Source organism: Antechinus flavipes, chromosome 4 (genome assembly GCF_016432865.1).
Source record: "Antechinus flavipes isolate AdamAnt ecotype Samford, QLD, Australia chromosome 4, AdamAnt_v2, whole genome shotgun sequence".
In the NCBI taxonomy this organism is placed as follows: Eukaryota; Metazoa; Chordata; class Mammalia; order Dasyuromorphia; family Dasyuridae; genus Antechinus; species Antechinus flavipes.
In genome coordinates this window covers 108,835,261-108,853,775 of record NC_067401.1, presented here as the reverse complement: position 1 = coordinate 108,853,775, position 18,515 = coordinate 108,835,261, and the positions used below count along the sequence as shown (strand labels likewise).

General features: G+C 42.2%; 1 protein-coding gene across 1 annotated transcript; it reads right to left on the bottom strand.

Moving 5' to 3' along the window:
• Positions 1-480: 480 nt before the first annotated feature.
• On the bottom strand, positions 481-3,663 carry ETV3L (ETS variant transcription factor 3 like). Its single transcript, XM_051996605.1, has 5 exons — positions 2,725-3,663; positions 1,648-1,885; positions 1,174-1,363; positions 886-1,006; positions 481-629 (listed from the first exon to the last, which is right to left on the bottom strand). Exons 1-5 carry the CDS (start codon positions 2,783-2,785, stop codon positions 481-483), a joined length of 759 nt encoding a protein of 252 aa, XP_051852565.1. The 5' UTR covers positions 2,786-3,663.
• Between the last annotated feature and the right edge of the window lie 14,852 nt (positions 3,664-18,515).

Sequence of the window (18,515 nt, the reverse complement as noted above, 5' to 3'; positions counted from 1 at the left end):
CAGAATCTGAGTGTTCAGGAATGTAGCTGCTTCTAAATTCAGTGAATAGTATCCTTATGTTCTTTTTTGGGGGGCTGAGGGTCAGGGAAAATAGATGTAATCTCAAAAACAATAGCTGAAGACAGTTATGGAGTATTTTGGGACTTTTCCCCCTAAGATGGCATAATAGATAAAGCACCTAGTCTGGAATCAAGAAGAATAGAGTTCAAATGTGGTCTTAGACACTGCTGTGTGAGCCTGAGCAAGTCATTTAACTCTGTTTCCTCATCTGTTAAATTAGCTGGAAATGGAAATGGTGAACCTCTTCAGGATTTTTGTGAAGAAAACCCCAAAAGGAGTCATAAAGAAAGGACACAAACAAAAACAATAATAACAACAACCCCAAACTACTGGAAAATAGAGAAGTTAAGATGCTGTAGGGCATTTCCAGGATGGGGGGATGGGAGGAAGGGAGCAGGCAGGGCTGCCCAGGAACTCTGTCTAGCTCTGTTTCTGGACTACATGTCCATGCAGGTCCTGAGACAGTCCCACACCCACTGTGCCAGCAGACTCACCTGGGCCCACGTTCCAGGAGCCCGCTGGGGAGACTGAGAGAGTTTTCTGTAACCCAGCACTGACTGAAAGGATTCCTATGTCCGGAACACAGCCGGGAGTAACTAAAGGCACCTTTTTGTATGAAAGTTGATAGAAATGGGAAGGGTAGGAGAGAATGATGGAAATTTGGATATTGGAGAGGAACCAAACTTTCTGGGCTTTCCAGAGGTTGGGTAGCCATTCACAGAGGGGAACAATTCGAATCTCCACAAAAACCCCAAATGAAACATCCTCCAGCCTGAGTTTCTGCTGTACTTTAAGATTCTCCTGTCTCTTTCCAGAGCCACTCACGGGGTTCACTGCTGCTGCTTCCCTTCTTATCTCCAGGGGGCTGCAGGGGACTGGGGGGGCTCCGCTGCCCAGCCAGCTGTTCCATAATTGCCCGATGGGTGAACAGAACGGTGTGGAGGAGCTAGAAGGGAAAAGATCAAGGCTACAAAGGCATCCTAAGAATATCTGAAATGAGTGGCTGGGAAGGGACTGGTTAAATGTGGAGGAAAAGAGGTTAGGATGACCCTCGAGCAAGGAACAGAATCTTGGAGGGAGGTACACTGGGAGAGAATGAGGCTCCATGCCTACCTCACTCTGCACGCCGATGGGCACCAAGGCTGGACCATACATGGCCGGGGCACCCAGCAACAGAGGGGGTGGGGGTGGGGGCCGCATGTCCCACAGTGGATAGTTGACAACAATGAGTTTGCTGAAGTTGAATTTATAAGTAAACCTCTTGCCTTTGGTCTTGTGCAGGATTCTCTTATTGTAGTAATATCTGGAGAAGACAAGGCTGGGGTTAGAATGAACCAGAGATGGCCCATTTTTTGGACCCACCAGCTATTTTACCCTTATTTCAGAAACATCTCATTGTACATATTTACATTTTTTAAAAAAGATTTAAATATATGGCCTCAAAGGGCATGACCCTGAAGGAGAGGAAATTATTAGAACTCAGTTCCAATAGAATCAGAAACTAGAACTTAGAACTTTTCCTTAACCCGGAGGTTACAGACTCAGAGAGCCCAGTTTCTCTGTCTCTCTTCCCCATCCTTCCCTGACCTGAGGGCCCGGCTCAGCTTGTCATAGTTCATCTGTGGTTTACACTTTCTTCGGCCCCAGAGGCGGGCCACTTCGTCTGGGTCCTTGATGACAAACTCTCCATACTCTCCCTGCTGCCAGGCAATGACATGGCGGAACTCTTCTTTCTGAAGTAGTTCCAAGATGAAATGCCACAACTGGATCTGCCGGGAGCCTGGGGAGGACTCTGCCTTGTAGGCCCAGTCAGGGAAAGCCAAGCCTGGGGGGGATAAGACAGCAAAAGACATTTTACCCAGCACTTTCTCATAAGCAGTTGTCCAATAATGGGACTAACCTCCCTATGAGGGTAGAGTAGAGATTTGGAAAAAGGGATCTCTTAGGGATGGACTAATATGTAGAATAAGACATATTTTTGGGACATGGCCAACATGAGAATTTGTTTTTGCTTTACTCTGTATATCAGGAAATTGTCCAGTCAATTTCAGTCTTGTCTGACTCTTTATGACCCTATCTGGGGGTTTCTTGGCAAAAGTACTAGACTGGTTGGCCATTTCCTTCTTTAGCTCATTTTACAGATGAGGAAACTGAGGCAAATACAGTTAAGTGACTTGACCAGCTAGTAAGGATCTGAGGCCAGATTTGAACTCAGATGTTTCTTCCTGATTTCAGGCCCAATACTCTGTCCACTGTATCATCTAGCAAAGTTCAAAATCAGCCTCAGACAATAGCTGTGTGATTCTGGACAAGTTACTTAACCTCTAACTTTCTTCATCAATAAAATGAAGAAAATAATAGTACTGACCTCCTGGCTTGTTGTGGGTATCAAATGAAATAATAATTGTAAAGCACTTTAAAAATCTTAAAATGCTGTATGGCTGTTAGCTATGATTGTCATTTGTTATAAGGAGTTTCTTTTTCTTTTTCTCAGAGTGGAATGAAAAATATGCTTGATAATTTTTTAAAATTTTAATTTAAAAGTATTTTAAAATATTTTCAAAATGGAAAAGAGGAACTCTGACTGAATTAAAGAAAGGGGTTCCTCTGGTCAGGGGGATGATATACTGTGGAAGAGGGGTGATGGGTTGAGAAGCTTCTTACCTGAGATCCAGTAGGAATTGGGAACTGGGGGGATGCCCTCAGCCAGACAGTGGCAGTGCATTGTCCACTCCTAAGGAAGAAAGCTCTGTCTGTCCAAGCCTTGGGAGGGAAGGAGGACTAATTAAGAGGGGGAGACAGAGAGAAGAGATAAAGGGAAACTCAGAGAAAAGGGGGGGATATTGTGTAAGGAATCAGAGATGGAAAGAAAAAGACAAAAAAAAGAAAGAAAAGTGGAAAGAAAGAAATACAGGGTTCAGAGGGAAAGAAATTAAAAATGGATTAGGTTAAGGGGAAAAAGGGAAGAAAGAGGAGGCGTATTAGAGGAGAATAACTATGACCCAGAGCCAAGAAGTTTCCCTCATTTCTCCAGCGGCTACACCTCAGATTGGGGCACCATAATAACCCAGAGCCTGGGGTGGTGGTGGTGGTGGTTAGCCACTTAAGTAGATGGAGCAGGGTAAAGAGGGGGAAGAGAGAAAAGTCTTCTTCTGTCCTTCTTCCACTCTGATCCCCCTTCCAATATCAAAGGATTTAGAAAAAGAGAAAGCCCTTCCCTTCTACTAAGGGCTTAAGGGGATTGAGGTTTTCCAACCGAAGACTAGAGGAGATGTAATTAATCTCACATTCTCTTTTTTAAAGTCAGTGCTGGGAGTGTGGTATGGATAGAAAAGGAAGGATAAGATACACACCCACATGGGGTAGATCTCAGATCCCTGAGAATTTATACATCTAGGAAGAGAAGAAATGATATGGAATTCACCCATAGCTGGCACATGGGAGATCTGAAAATGAGTATAACAAATATTTGCCTTCTGGATGGAATTTTCATGGGGTAGGAATAGAGAGGCAGGAAGGAGCCACACAATCCAGAGATAAGCTGAAAAAAGGAAATAATATAATTAGAAGATTGAGGTTAGATCTTAGGACTTTCCAGTAAAAAAGGACAAAGTAGGTAGGAAGCAAGAAGAAGGAACATTATAGAGTTTCTTTCTTTTGGAACTTTCAGTGCAAAGGAGATTTTTGTCTGATTTCTCAGTTTTGTCTAATAGCAAGATCAGATAATTTCTTCCCTTAAGTTTCTCTCTGTGATAAGATTTAACATAACACCCAATTACAATCCTAAGTGTTAGAACAAAAAGAATCTTAGGGATTCCCTTGTCCGACCTTCCCATTTCATATTATAGAAAGCTTAGATGACAAGATGTAAGGGATTTGACCCTCACATAGAGGGTAGTAGAGTTGTATCTACTTCCCAGTCTCTCATTCCAATATTGTTTTCATTCCATGATGGCTACCAGATCGAGGACCTGATTGGTATGACTTAGTCATACCTGTAGGGATGGCCTTGGAGTAGGAGGTCCAAGATTCAAATCCTGTCTCTCACATATACTGGCGATATAACCATAAACAAATTAACTGACTCTTCGGTACATTTGGCAGCTCTCTAAGACTATAAATTATTTGTGAGTTATTTATCAGCATTGGTAGAAGGGAATTGCCATACCAGGAGTTCTAACACTGATAGAATTCCAAGTGTGGATCAAAAAAAAAAAGCACAAATCTATTTGAGATGTATAAAAATGAGCTCATGTTTACATTGCTGATAAACAAAAGGGATCATGATCACCTCATTCAACCCCTTCATTTTATAAATAAGGAAGTTGAGGCCCAAAAAGGGGACATGACTTCCTCAGAAGCTGAGAATTCCCAAGTACTCCCTTCTAAAGAATCTGATGGCATTTTACAAGCCCATATGCATTCTAGGTTAAGAACCTAACTTTACAAATGGGAAATGTAAACTTACCCCCATGGCTGAAGCAAATGATTGCCTCTTATCTCTGTCAGTCACCAGGAACCCAGACTATGTTCCCTAAGAATTACAGAACTTTAGAAGAGAGAACAATTGTATGGTGTAGGCAGTTCTGACACTACCATCAAAGAACTGTGTAATCTCAGTGAAAAGTCAATGAGAAGCCAGTAATCTAGACCTCTGGAAAAAGGAATCCGAAAGTGAATAAGATGTTTGGAAAGACAGTTGGGAGACAAATTGAGGAGTACTTTCATATACACTGCGCTCAGATGTTTGTGTTTTAACCTAGAAACAATAGGAAGCCATTGATATTTTTGAGTAAGGGACTGATATGATCAGAAATGAGTTTTGGATTTTTTTTCCCTAAGGCAATCAGGGTTAAATGACTGGTTAAGACAGGGTTAAATGTCTGAAGTCAAATTTGAACTCAGGTTCATCTGATCTCATGGTCAAAGCTGGCAGCTGAGTGGGGCAGTGGATAAAACACTGGCCCTAGAGGGGTCCAGTGTTTTTTTTTTTTTTTTTTGTTTTGTTTTTTTTTTTTATAATAAATTTTATTTTATTTAATAATAACTTCGCATTGACAGAATCCATGCCAGGATAATTTCTACACGACATTATCCCTTGCAATCACTTATGTTTCGTTTTTTCGAGGGGTCCAGTGTTGATCTGACAAAGGAGGAGGTTTCTTTGCTCCTCCAGACTGAAGAAGACGATGAAATCCTGATTCTCTGGACTGATCGACATTTAAAATCACTTTCCACCCACTAAAATCCCCCTCCATAATACCCTCCTTTTGTTTTTTCTGTATCCTTTTCCTCCATCTCCTTGCTGCAAGTGGTAGTTTCTTCTGTTGTATATTTATTCCAGCTCAAGTCTGACCTCAGACACTGACTATGACCCTTGTCAAATCACTTAATTCTAAATTCCTTGTTCCAAAAAAAAAATCTTAATTTGGCAACTGAGTAGAGACTAGATCAGAGAGGGAGCAGGATTGGAAGCAGGGATTTCAGGGTCTGGACTGTAAATTGGAAAATTGCTCCTTATGTGAAACCTCAGACAACATTCCTCTACAGCCTGGTCAACTGTAAGGATGATCCCTGAACTGGGATCTGATATTATTGTCCATGCTATGATTCCTCTCCTGCCCCCTCCACCCTTCTCCAGAAGCTCTTCCCCTTTGTGATGAGCTCAGCATCATTCCCCCCTCCAGCCACAGCCGCAGGACCATCTCCCTGGCCTGAGCCCACAGAGAGTATTGAGAACCATAAATCATAAAGGATCATAACCTAATCGTGAATGATCGAGGTGGGAGGGGGCCAAATCTCTTTACTTAGTTTGCTATGTTTCTAGGAGGCAAGCAGAGTCTGGACAACAAGTGAGGATTATTATGGGATTATGTGTATAGCTATGATATTAATAATTTCTTCTGTCAATATCAGCTTCTACTATCACAGTTATGATTATTAAGTCATTCTCATAATAACAATGCAGATGAAGATAATAGTGATGATTTATAAAGACTGAGGCTTTGTTGGAGCTTTGAAACCAGAGAGATTGGATATTGGAGCAGAAATAATGGATCAGAACAGCAGTTCCCATTTATACAAACCCTTTAAGGATTATAAAACACCCCATCCTTCAAAAACCCTTTGAACTAGGTAATAGGAATCTGAGGTATTGCCCCCGTTTTTACTGATATGGAAACTGAGTCTCAACGAATTGACATCATTGTTCTTGGTCGCAGGATAAACATCAGAGTCAGGACTGGAACCCGATTCTGAGTCCTTAGTTTTTTTCATTAGACCACTTTGTCAGTCAGTTGATGAATCAATACGGTCAGAGGAGGACTGGGAGGAAGCACTAGAGGGGGAGGGAGAAGCTGGGAGGTTGAGACCTGGGTGGTGAGAAACTCTGTAGAAATTCTTGATTCAAACTGTATCTTCCTTATAAGAGGAAGTAATTAAGGGAGACAGAGAGTGAGAACAGAGGAATAGGACAGACAGAGGGGATGACAGACACACAATCAGAGATAGACGGAGAAGCAAAGACCACACCGACGTGGGGGTGAGGGGAAAGAGCTTTTTTAATAATCAAAGTGGCTCCATTGCATAATCTGATCAAACAGATGAAATCTGACAAAATTAGACAAAAAGTCATTGTTATGTTGACAAAGAAAATGTTTAATTTACCTGAAAAATGTAAATTTGGTGGCCCATATGTAAAGATAGGGATTGGGTAATCAGAGATAGAGGAAAATCAAAACAGAGAAAGTGAAAGACAGAAAAACAGAGAGAGACAGAGAGAGAGACAGGGAGGAGACACCGAGATGGAAAAGCCAGATTAAGAAAGGAGCCAAGAAACTTTAGATAGAATACAGACCTGGGTGGAAGAAGAAATAGAACATGAGGGACAGGACAGACACCATTTAAACTAAAGAGAGAAACGTGACGGGTTTTTTTTTTTTCTTCCCCCAGCTCAAATTGTATAATTCTAGAGAGAGACCCACAGGGGAAAATAGGGATGGAGGAAGAGACAAAGAGAGTCAGAGAGAAATCCCCCAGAGAAAAAGAGGTAGGCCTCCTGGGGGAGATTTCATGCTTGTTAGCATTGAACAAATGAGCCTCCTTCCCCAGTTACCAGCACCCCTCCTTCCCCTGATCCGTATCCCTCCCAGCTACACACCTCCTCCCAGTCCCCAATCTGATTAGAAGACTAGGGGCTGGGCCCCTTTACTTCTGTTTGATCTTCTGCCCCGAGTGGAGGCCCCTCCCGAGACCTTTCTTAATGCTATTAGCTAAAGCTGCTTAGGGGATGAGAGCCAAAGGGCAGGGAGGGAAGAAGGGAGGGGGCTGGGGGCCCCCAAACCAGCCACCTTTCCCCCTTTTGGAGACTCGAGGATAGAGGCCAGACTGCCCTTTTCTTCCTCCTCTCCATCCACTGCTCCGATCACTTCAAGAGGTGTGGGGGGGGAGGGAGGGTTTAAATGCCAGGATGGTAAGGCTGGGCAGGCTGGTAGGGAACCCCCCGCGTTGTGTCCCTCCTCCGACCTGATCCAAGTACAAGGTTATCCTTCTGGCTTTGGCTGTTTGTCTTGCTTTCTGTTTTGCTTTAAACCAATCTTTGTGTTTGTCTAGCTCTGTTTTTCTTTTCCCTTTCCTTCTTAAAAAAAAAAAAAAAAAACCAACAAAACCAAAAACAAAAAACAGCCCCCCATCTCTTACTTCCATCCACTTTTGGCAACTAGGAAGCACTTTGTTCTGCGCACCCAACATCCTTCCCCCTGCAGTACCTTTCCACTCCCCACCCCCACTCTCTAGATGAAGTCTAATTCTCTCTGAATTTTTTCAGTATGTAGGATGCTTTCCCCACTTAGCTGTCTCTTCTAAGTCTAGGACTTCACCTCTTGTTTTACTGAGGTAACCAACTTCCACCAACTTGTCCCAGGTTTCCTGCTCCCTCCCATTTCCCCCAATCTTGCTGAAGTCGGGGGCCCATCCCTCCTTCTCCGAGCCTTCTCCTCCCTCCTCCCTGCCCCTGCTGACTCTTGGCTCTCAGGTCTCTGGGGGCCTTGGGATTTAAAAGGTTTGTGTAACTCTGTGGAGCAGAAATCCAAACCGAGACCCCCCACGCCAGCTCACTCCCCCCAGCCCACAGCAGGCTGGGTGGCTGAAGGTCACAGAGAAAGTCACTTACACGAGCCCAGAATATCCCTTCTAATTTCCGTGGCCTGGGCTAAGGGGCTGGGGGTGGAGGGAGGAGAGAGGGGAGCCTAGAGGGACAGCAGGGATAGCCATCCTCATGGGTTAAACAGACAACAAAGGCTCTCTCTCCTGTCCGGTGCTCTGTCTTCCTTTTTTCAATCTGGACTTTTTAGGTATTTGCTCACTTTCTCCTTCATTGCATTTTATTCTATTTCTTCCTCTCCCTCTCCCTATCTGTCTCTATGTAAGTATATGTGTTTACCTCCCCTTCTCTTTCCACCTCACCTCCTCTCTCCCCTCTCTCTTTTCCTTTCTCTCTTCTCTTCTTTCCTCTCCTATCTCTTTCTCTTTCATCTTCACTTTTTTCCTTCCCTTTCTCTTCCTTTTTCTCTGTGTCTGTCTCTGTGCCTCTATTTCTGTCTCTCTCTGTCTCTCTCTGTCTGTCTGTCTATCTCTCTCTTTTTCTCTGCTTTTGTCTCTCTGTCTGTCTCTGTTTCATTCTCTCTGCCTCTGTCTCTGTCAATCCGTTTCTCTGTCTCTGCCTCTGTTTTTTTCCTCTCTCTGCTTCTGTCTCTCTGCTTTTTTCTCTCTCTGCTTCTGTCTCTCTCTGTCTCTCTCAGTCTCCCTGTCTCTGTCTCTACCTCTGTCTCTGTCTATCTGTTTCTCTTTCTCTCTCTGCCTCTCTCTGCTTCTGTCTCTCTGTCTCTCTCAGTCTCCCTGTCTCTGTCTCTACCTCTGTCTCTGTCTACCCGTTTCTCTCTCTCTCTCTGCCTCTCTCTGCTTTTTTCTCTCTGCTTCTGTCTCTCTCTGTCTCTCTCAGTCTCCCTGTCTCTGTCTCTACCTCTGTCTCTGTCTATCTGTTTCTCTTTCTCTCTCTGCCTCTCTCTGCTTCTGTCTCTCTCTGTCTCTCTCAGTCTCCCTGTCTCTGTCCCTACCTCTGCCTCAGTCTTCCTCTATCTCTCTGTTCTTGTGTCCTTCTGGCCTTGCACTGTCTCTATCTCTGGTTCTGTTTTTGCTTGTCTTTTTCTTTTTCTCTCCGTCTCCAGATGATTTCCTCAAATTTAGAAACTGAACTCCAACACGTAGGTTCCTGGTAAATCACTGCTCTTTCTGTAACTTAGGAGATGAGGGTGGGAAGAGGGAAGGGAGGGTCACTAAATTGCCCAAAGCTTTTTTTTTATTTTTTATTTCTACTACATTCTCGCCCTACTGCCCAGCCCCTTGAACTCTTTCCCAGTTGGGTGGTGAGGGACAAACCTGCTGCATTTCTAGTCCTATTGCTGACTCCCTCGGTCATTTTCATAGTAGCGTGGTAAAGGACAAATCTGATCATTATCCATGCAATAGGAGATCCCCCAGTCTGGGTACTCCCTGACTCTCCCCCTAAAGGACAAGAATTCCCCACCAGAGCTGGGAAGCTGAGGTTTCAGAGGGGCCAGGCAGGAGGAAGAGGAAGTGAAAGTCGCTAGCTAGGGACGAGGCTCTGAGGATGAGGTGGCCCTGTCAGCTGCAGATGCTGAGTAACTGGGACCCAGACGTCAGCAGGTGCTGGCTTGAGGTCACTTCTCATGCACTCCTCAGACTTTGGAGTCTGACTCACACAGATTCCAATACCCAAACAAACCTCATTTTAAATCTCAAATCCAGCTTAAACCCGGACACCCTTCCCCCTCAAGTTTCATCTTGATGTCCACTCAGACCTGAACCCCAATCTTAAATCAAGCTCAGCTTCAATCTCCACGCAACCCAACCCCCATTGGACAAACCCAAATTCCAAAACTCAGTTCCAGTCTCGATCCAATACCCAACACAACCCTCAGTGTGACCCCCCAAACCTAAACAACCTCAAAATCAATCATAGATCTAACTCCAGGGCTAACGCTTATCTCACCCCACCCTAAACTAAATCCAAATTTCAACTCAACTCTCAAACCAAATCCCAGTCTCAAATCAGGTTCTAAACTGTGTTAAAGTCAATAACATCCTATTTTTTTTTGCCCATCCTTATCCCTTACTACCTGTAGGCCTCAGTTTCTCCTTGTCAGGGAAGGGAGATAGATACCTCTGGTCTTGTTATGTAGTCCCCTGGGAAGAGAAGGGACTTTTTGTCTGAAATGGCTAGAAACTTTTCTTCTGCTCTTCTCTTGGTTCTGAGATCTAAGGATGTGCAAGGACTACAGAGGTAGGAAGGGGGGATATGATGGGAATCCCTTCCCTTAGGAACCAAAGGGCCATGGAACTCTGATCTTCTTCCTGGATCCCCTTTCCTAAGTCCCTCTGTAGGTAACACAAGCAGGGAAGCCATAGGAGACAATTAAGGAATATCTCGGTGACTAGGTCACTAGGTGACTAAAGAAAACTCAGTCACCTTTGGCTTTCTTTCTGACTGACTCCTTTGAGAAAGTGTCTAGGGACTGAGAAGGGAGAAAGAGTGGTTAGCTCTTGAGAGGTAGCTGGACTGCTTCTTACAGCCGAGGAACTTTCCAGCCCATCTGCTGCTAACCTTGGATTTCTCTTGCCACCTGTCCTTCCCATGCCCTTGGAGCCAGATTCGTCCCCCTCTGATCAGCTCTTCCACCTGATGCTCACACTCACCAGTTGTATCTCAGTTTGACAGGTATATGACAGGGACACAGAACTTTAGGGAATGAGAAAAAAGCTCCTGAATTTGATCCACTAGGGTTTCTGCCTGATCTTTGACCATCCTAATTCCTCCAACCTTTGGTACAACCAGCTTCTCTGAGGTCAAATACTTTCCCCCGAATGATGGAGAGACAGCAGGATACAGGAAGGTAGCAGAAACTGTCCCTTCTTCAGCATCTCTGCTCTAAAATATGGATTCACAGCTGTTCCATATTAGCCTTCTGGGATCTTCCCTCTCAGGGGTTCCCACTTCTGGCTCCACAATTATCTTGTATCTAGGGAGGTTAAGTGCCTGTCATTTAAGTGAATTAGGTGTCCTAATCCCCTTACTCACCCCTCCACTATTACCCTCTTACTTCTCTCATTTGCCCCATATCAGGTTCTATAGTTGCCCAATATCTAAAAGGCCCTTTTATCCCCTTAGATGGGCTTGCTTCTCTTGGTTTCTATTCCTACTTAAGCCTGGAGTCTCTTTAACCCGATGGCTCCATCCCTTGCCCCTTAACTGTTCCACATCTGGGGGAAAGACCCCACCATTCAGGTGAGTTTTCTGCACCTTCCCCTCACCCCCCCCACCCCAGCTACAGACCCTGTCCCTTACCTCAGTGCAGCCGCCCGCCTCCGGCTCTCTGTCTGGTTCCCTCTCCCGCTCTGTGCTTGCGACCCCCTCGTCTCATCACACGCCGTGTTAGGGTTACTTAAAATGAGAGCGGGATCTCCAAGCTCCCAGGGGAGCTGCTGTGGTTTTCAGACAATAGCATTAACCCTTTGGGGGCCGGAGACACCACTATTCCCCACCTTACCCCCTTGATTCTGTCCCCAGTTGCCTGATACTACTCTGTACACTCACATCGGGAAATTGCAGCTTTGCCCTCCACTTCTGGGGGAAGGGGACTTCTCCCTTCACATCCAGCTGTCTGCCTTTGATTCAGATCACACACAATATTAGAAGAATGGGGCAGAGGGTAAGGGTGGAGGTGACCATCTCCTCCAAAATCTCCAGGGAAGGCTGTGCCCTAGTTACTCTGAATTGACAGGAAGTCCTTCTAGCTTTCTAACCTCCATCCCTCTCAAGATGCAATACTATTCCCCTTGCATTTTGCTTTCTTCCAGATTAACAGAGAATCCTTTTCTTAATCCTCAGAACCCATGGGCCTGGGTCATCAACTCTCCTTGACTTCTCCCAGCTGTGTTTAATTTTCTGGTTCTAGCTCTAAATAATAATTTATCAAGAATGACTACTACTGATGGACTCTGTCCCTTTGTTAAAGAATCTTTAAGCATGTAATACACAGATTTCTTTTCACAATTCTCCAGGATGCAATTAACTCTTCCTCCATTTAGGAAGGAATGGAGGTTAGATATAGTGAAGAACTTTCAGTGGTGCAGCTAGAAGTCTGGGAATTAGGAAAGTAAGCTCTGCAAATGGGGGAAGAGCACAGTTAGCTTACAAGCCAAAGATGTGGGATGTAATTGGATGGGGAGTGAGGGAAAAGGAAGGGATGAAGGGAGAGGAAGGGGAAGAAGGGAAGGCCAGGGGGAGTTAAGCAGTTGACTTGAGGCCACACAGCAAGATCTTGGAAGCTGATAGGATCCTACCTGGAGTCCTTCAGCTCCAGAGGGTAAGAATCTGAGGAAACTTGAAGACTGTACTGGCTAGGTCCAATATCCCCAGGCAGGAGGGGAGGAGAAGATTGATGGCTGTCACTGAGAGAATCGATGCCATTTTATTTTTTTGATTCTTTTCTCTGAGATACCGAGCCCTCTCCCCAACCTCCCTCCCTCATTACCCAGGGCCCCTCCCAGCACCTCGCTGATCGAGATGGGAATGGAGGGCCATGGAATTAAATTCTGGGGGTGGTTTTCTGGTTAAATCAACCGAAGCTAACATGATGGAAAGGGGGATGACGAGAGAAAAAGCTGATTGATGGAAAAGATGGGAGACAGGCAGGGGTGGAGGGTGGGGGGTGTGCAGAGAAGACCTGGATGGGATTCTCCTGGGAGGGGAGGGGTGAATTGTTCTTCCCAGGGCACAGTGAGAGGACAGGGGATGAAGCTGGAGGGATGGAGGTTAGACAGCAGGAAGGATGCTTCAAAGAGGCAGAATGGGCAGGAGGAGGCAATGATGTATTCATACCTAGACTGATCAGAAGACTTGGTTCAAATCCCAATTCTATGTCATCTTTGGCAAGTCACTTAAATTCTTTGGGTTTCAGTTTCTTCATTTGTAAAATATATATTTGTGTATGTGTGTGGGGAAATAACAGGTTTCAGACATGGGAAGAACCTTCCTCTAAAATAAGGGTTTGTTACCTTTTCTGTAGTCCCTTTTTGATCTGACAAAGGCTAGGGATCCCTTTTCAGAATAATGATTTTAAAAGCATAAAATAACATAAATGTGATAATAAGTATGAGATAAACACAAACAGAATAAAAAGGCATAAAATAAACGTAGGAAATGGTTTATTTCAAAATGGTTGTTAAAGTGTACTTTTAGAAATATTCATAGGACCCAGAGTAACAATGCTTGTTTTTTTTTTTTTTGGTTAGAATATAGAAAGACTTCTTGGAGAAGTGGGGTGGAGAATGGAGAATGGAGGTGGAAAAGAATTCCAGACCTCATCACTGAAAGGGTTAAAGAGAAAGGGTTGGAAGGTAGATTGCAGTAAGGACTCTATATGTGACCAGTAAGCTATGGGTATTCCTTTTCCATGGCTACTATGAGCATTCCATCTTCATGATACTCCATTATATTTTATCTGTTTAATAATATTTCTTTTCCATTAGGTTCAGAAGCAGAGGACTAGGTTATATCAGGAGGGAAGTGAAGAAAATTTGGGGAAGGGGTTTTAAAAAAAACAACCCTCTCCCTTGCCACCTCCTGAGGTCTCAGGGAGAACTTGGGAGCCAGAGTAGAGTCAGAAAAAGGACAGTCTAACCAAAGGTTGGTACAGTGAATAGAGTTCCTGGTGTGGCGTCAAGAAAACTCAAATTTCTGAGTTCAAATCTGACACTTACTAGCTCTGTGGCCTTGAGCACACTGTTTGCCTCAGTTTCCTCATCTGTAAAGTGAGCTGGAGAAGGAAATGGCAAACTACTCTAGCATCTCTGCTAAGAAAACCCAAATGGGATCACAAAGAGTCAGGCTGAAAAACAATTGAACAATAATAAATTGAGTTATTAGAATACTTATCATTCGGTTCATCCTTTTTCTCTGCTCAGGGAATTCCTTCCCAAGGTTTTTGGGGAAAGCTGGTATCTGGAAGCTTTCCTTGGAAGGAGCTACAATCATCTTCTGCTCTCCCACTGTGTGGCCCCTACAGGGAAGTCCTTATGGTTTCACCTCAAGTCTTTTTTAGACAGGAAAAAAAAGGAGAGAAAAAAGAGTAGCATTACTGGTTATATTCCTTTCTCTAATCCTAGAATTTTTATCATCCCTCTGCTACTCCACTCCTGACCCTTTCCATCTTCTTTTATCTTTGATGTAAATGAATAGGTAGAAGCTGTTCCATGCCAGGGGTAATTTGTGGGACATTGATTGGAGTCCTGGCTCTGCTATGTACTGCCTCTGTGATCTTGAGCAAATCATTTAAATGCTCTGTGCCTCAGTTTCTTCATCTGTAAAAAGAATCTTAGAATTAAATGATTGCTAGTTACCTTAACACTGCCAAATCATCAATCCTATTTTCTCTGTCCTGTCAATAATCCTTCTCTAAATTGTACCCCATAGAAATGAATGTGAACTATTTGCATTTTTGTTTTTCTTCACGGGTTATTTTTATCTTCTGAATCCAATTCTCCCTGTGCAACAAGAGAACTGTTCGGTTCTGCACACATATATTGTATCTAGGATATACTGCAACATATCTAACATATACAGGACTGCTTGCCATCTAGAGGAGGGGGTGGAGGGAGGGAGGGGAAAAATTGGAACAGAAGTGAGTGCAAGGGATGATGTTGTAAAAAAAATTACCCTGGCATGGATTCTGTCAATATAAAGTTATTATTAAATAAAATAAAATAAAATTTAAATAAATAAATAAATAAATTGTACCCCATATTGACTCAGTATTCTTGCTTGGCTCTTACTGGATCAGGGGTCTTAATCTGGGGTCTGCAAACTTAAAACATATATATATATATGTATATATATATATGTCATATATATTGTATGCATATAGATATATACAAATATAATTATATGAAATAAGATATAATTAATATATAGTTATATGTAACTGTAATATAGAAATAATTTATATATGGCAATATATAACACATTATTATATGATAATACATATAAAACTATATTATAATATAACTGATTTCTTTTAAAATCCTATGAATTTTTTTATTCTGAGAAAAGGTCCATAGGCTTTACCCGACTCCCAAGTGGGTCTATGACACACAAAAGAGGTTAAGAATCCCTCTATACAGAATCTTCCAAAAATCTCTCTTATGCAATCACCCTCCTGGCATGAGTATAGAAGAGGGAAGTAGTGCCAGTTTTAACCCACAGCTAAATTTAATCCTCACCCCTTCACAGTGGAGTAGTAAGAAAGAGCAATGAACATAAATCAAAAGACCTGAGTTCTAATTTAGGTTCAGCTGCTAAATTAAGGTAGGTTTAGGATGTTTAACACAATTGTTTCCCTTCAGTTTCTTCATATACAAAATGAGGAGATTCAATGAGTTGGTCTGTAAGGACCCTCTGAGTGCATCCAGTGAATCTATGAATTTTGGTAATCTCAGGTTCAATCATTACTGTGGAACTTTCTCCAAAAACAGATCAGGGACAGCCCAAAGAGGCCAGACCAATGGACCAACAATCTGCCCTGGTTCGGAGATGGAGAAGTCCAAACAAACTTGTGGTATTTTCAGATTCCCCCAATCATGCAAATGTCCCATTGCATTCAGGTTGAAACCCAGCTTTTCACTAACTAACCTAAACCAAACTCCTTCTCTCCCAGATGAGATTTTAAACTCCTGGAGACCAAGTTGAGCTTGATCTTTAGCATCCAATACAATGTCCTTCACTCAATGGGAAATAAATGTGTTAAATGAACGGGGCTGACTCTAAATCAATCCCTTGAATTTCATCGGAATTCTAAACCCAACTCCAATATTTTGAAAAATGCTTGTGCTGAATGGACCTATCCCTAAACCAACTCCCTATTCTACCTTAATAGAAATCCCCAACCCTGATCCCTTTACCATTCACATTCTTTTATTGTTCATTCATTCACTCAGCAGTGTACAAAGGCACATTTCTGGGTTCCAAGAATACAAAGACAAATCCAACAGGGGCCCTGGTTTCAAGGAATCTTCATTTTATGGAAGGATAACTTATCATACAAAGGCTACTGAGATAAATGCCAAGGAAAGATCCAGTCAAGGTATTGGGGAAAATTTGAGGAAAGAGATCATTTTCAACTGGATGGGCCAATGAAGGCTTCATGGTCATGATATCTGAGCTGGCTTTTTGAAGGATTACTACCCTCTTCATCATTTCTTCATCCTCTATCCACTCTTTTTGTCCCTAACCCTATTCTATCTTGATGTCTATGACAAATTATTCTTTTTTTATTCCATGGGTGATCCCAATCAACTTAACCATGTTAGTTTACTCCAACTGAATCCCAGTTAAATCCAGTTAGCTCCAATTGGTAATGATTATGAGGCTAATAATATCTGACATTTATATAGCACGTCATAGCTACAATGTACTTTTTATTCATAATCTCATCTGATTCTCACAACCACCCGAGAAAGCAGTTAGGAAAAATTCTGATTTATAGATAAGGAAACTGAGGCAATCAGCATAGTAAGTGACTATGTGAGCAATGACTCTGTGAATAACCTTCTTTTATAATCATGTCAGAAAGGAAATTGTATGAAAAAAAGATTTTCAGAAGGCTCTGTATAGAGGGATTCTTAATCTCTTTTGTGTGTCATAAATCCCCTTGGGAGTCTGGTGAAACCTATGGATCCTTTCTTAGAATAATCTTTTTAAGTACAAAAAATAAAGTTCATAGAATTTTAAAAGAAATCAGTTATGATATGATAGTTATCAATATATTAATTAATATATAATTATATTACACTATTAATATATAATATAATTAATAATAATATAATATATGCATATATATGTAAAATATATATACATGTGTATCTATAAACATATAGATACACATATATATGTTTTAAGTTATGTGTTTAACTTTGCAGACCCCAGATTAAGGCTTCCTGATCATCTCCATTCATGCATTCTTGGATACCACTAGACAGAAGCCATGACTGTGAGCTATTTTCTGATTTTTTTTTAGTTATGGAGTCATTCAAAAGAAAGCATATGTTTATTTTAGGTAATGAAACATGGTAAAGGTGGTCTTTTAAAGGACAAAAGAAGAGAAGAAAATTGTCCTATTTTGTGACCACAATTTTTGTTCAAAAAATATGGTGGTTTTACTACATTTGATCACAAACTCTTCCCCAAATTGCCTCCCATTACCTTGCCTCTCATTCTTTTTGGTCACTCTGACTCAGGAGCTGGTTGGGCAGAAAAGAAAGCTTTGTATATATTATCTTTCATTTTAAAAAAATCATCTGTTCTCCTTCTATGGAAGTAAATTGCATTCATTCTGTTCCTTCATACAATATGCTTTAAAATGATCTTATATTATACTTCATAAAATTTATTAATTTGTAAGCTTCTTGAGAGCAGAGAATGTGTGTATATTATTAATAAATGTTCAATTGGCTGAATGATTCCAACTCCAATCTCTTGACTCCAATGTTCTTTCCACTATACCATTGTTGCCATTAGATTGGGAGCGCCTTGAGGGAATGTCTTTACCTTTTTGGGGGATCCCCAGTGCTGCATATATTATAAGTGTTTACTAAATATTTGTTTTCTGCCTTCCTTTATTTTAAACATAAAGAAACAGGCTTGAAGAGGAAGAATAATTTGCTCTCTCTGACATAGCTAGGATCTGGGACTTGGACCAAATTTCTTGCTTTCCACCATTTGATCTAACATCATCCTTATCATTACCACCATCAACTACCACAATCACCACCATAAACAATGAACATTAATTATGCTATAATTTACTTACTAATGCTTTACTGTGTGCCAGGCACTGTGCTAACTGCTAGAAATACAAAGAAAGGTAAAAACATGATCCCTGTCTCTCTCTCTCTCTCTCTCTCTCTCTCTTTCTTTCTCTCTCTCTCTCTCTCTCTCTCTCTCTCTCTCTCTCTCTCTGTCTCTCTTTCTCTCTCTCTTTTTCTTTCTTTCTTTCTCTCTCTTTTTTCTCTCTCTCTGTTTCTCTCTGTCTCTCTCGCTTTCTCTCTCTCTCTCTTTCTCCTTATATCTGCTCCTTAGTTCCCTTTCAAACTCAGTTCAAGTACCATTTCCTCTCAGTTCTCCCAGTTGATGATGGGTCTCCCCCCTCTAATTAATTATTTGGCTCTGTATTTGTTTCAATATTGTAGTCCTCCAATAGAATTGAAGCTCCTTGAGGGCAGGAATTTTTTGTTTTATTTTGTCTTTGTATACCCAGTGTCATATATACTGAAACTGGCACTTCATAAAATAGATGTTGGATTGGTTTCGTGTCTCATTTCTT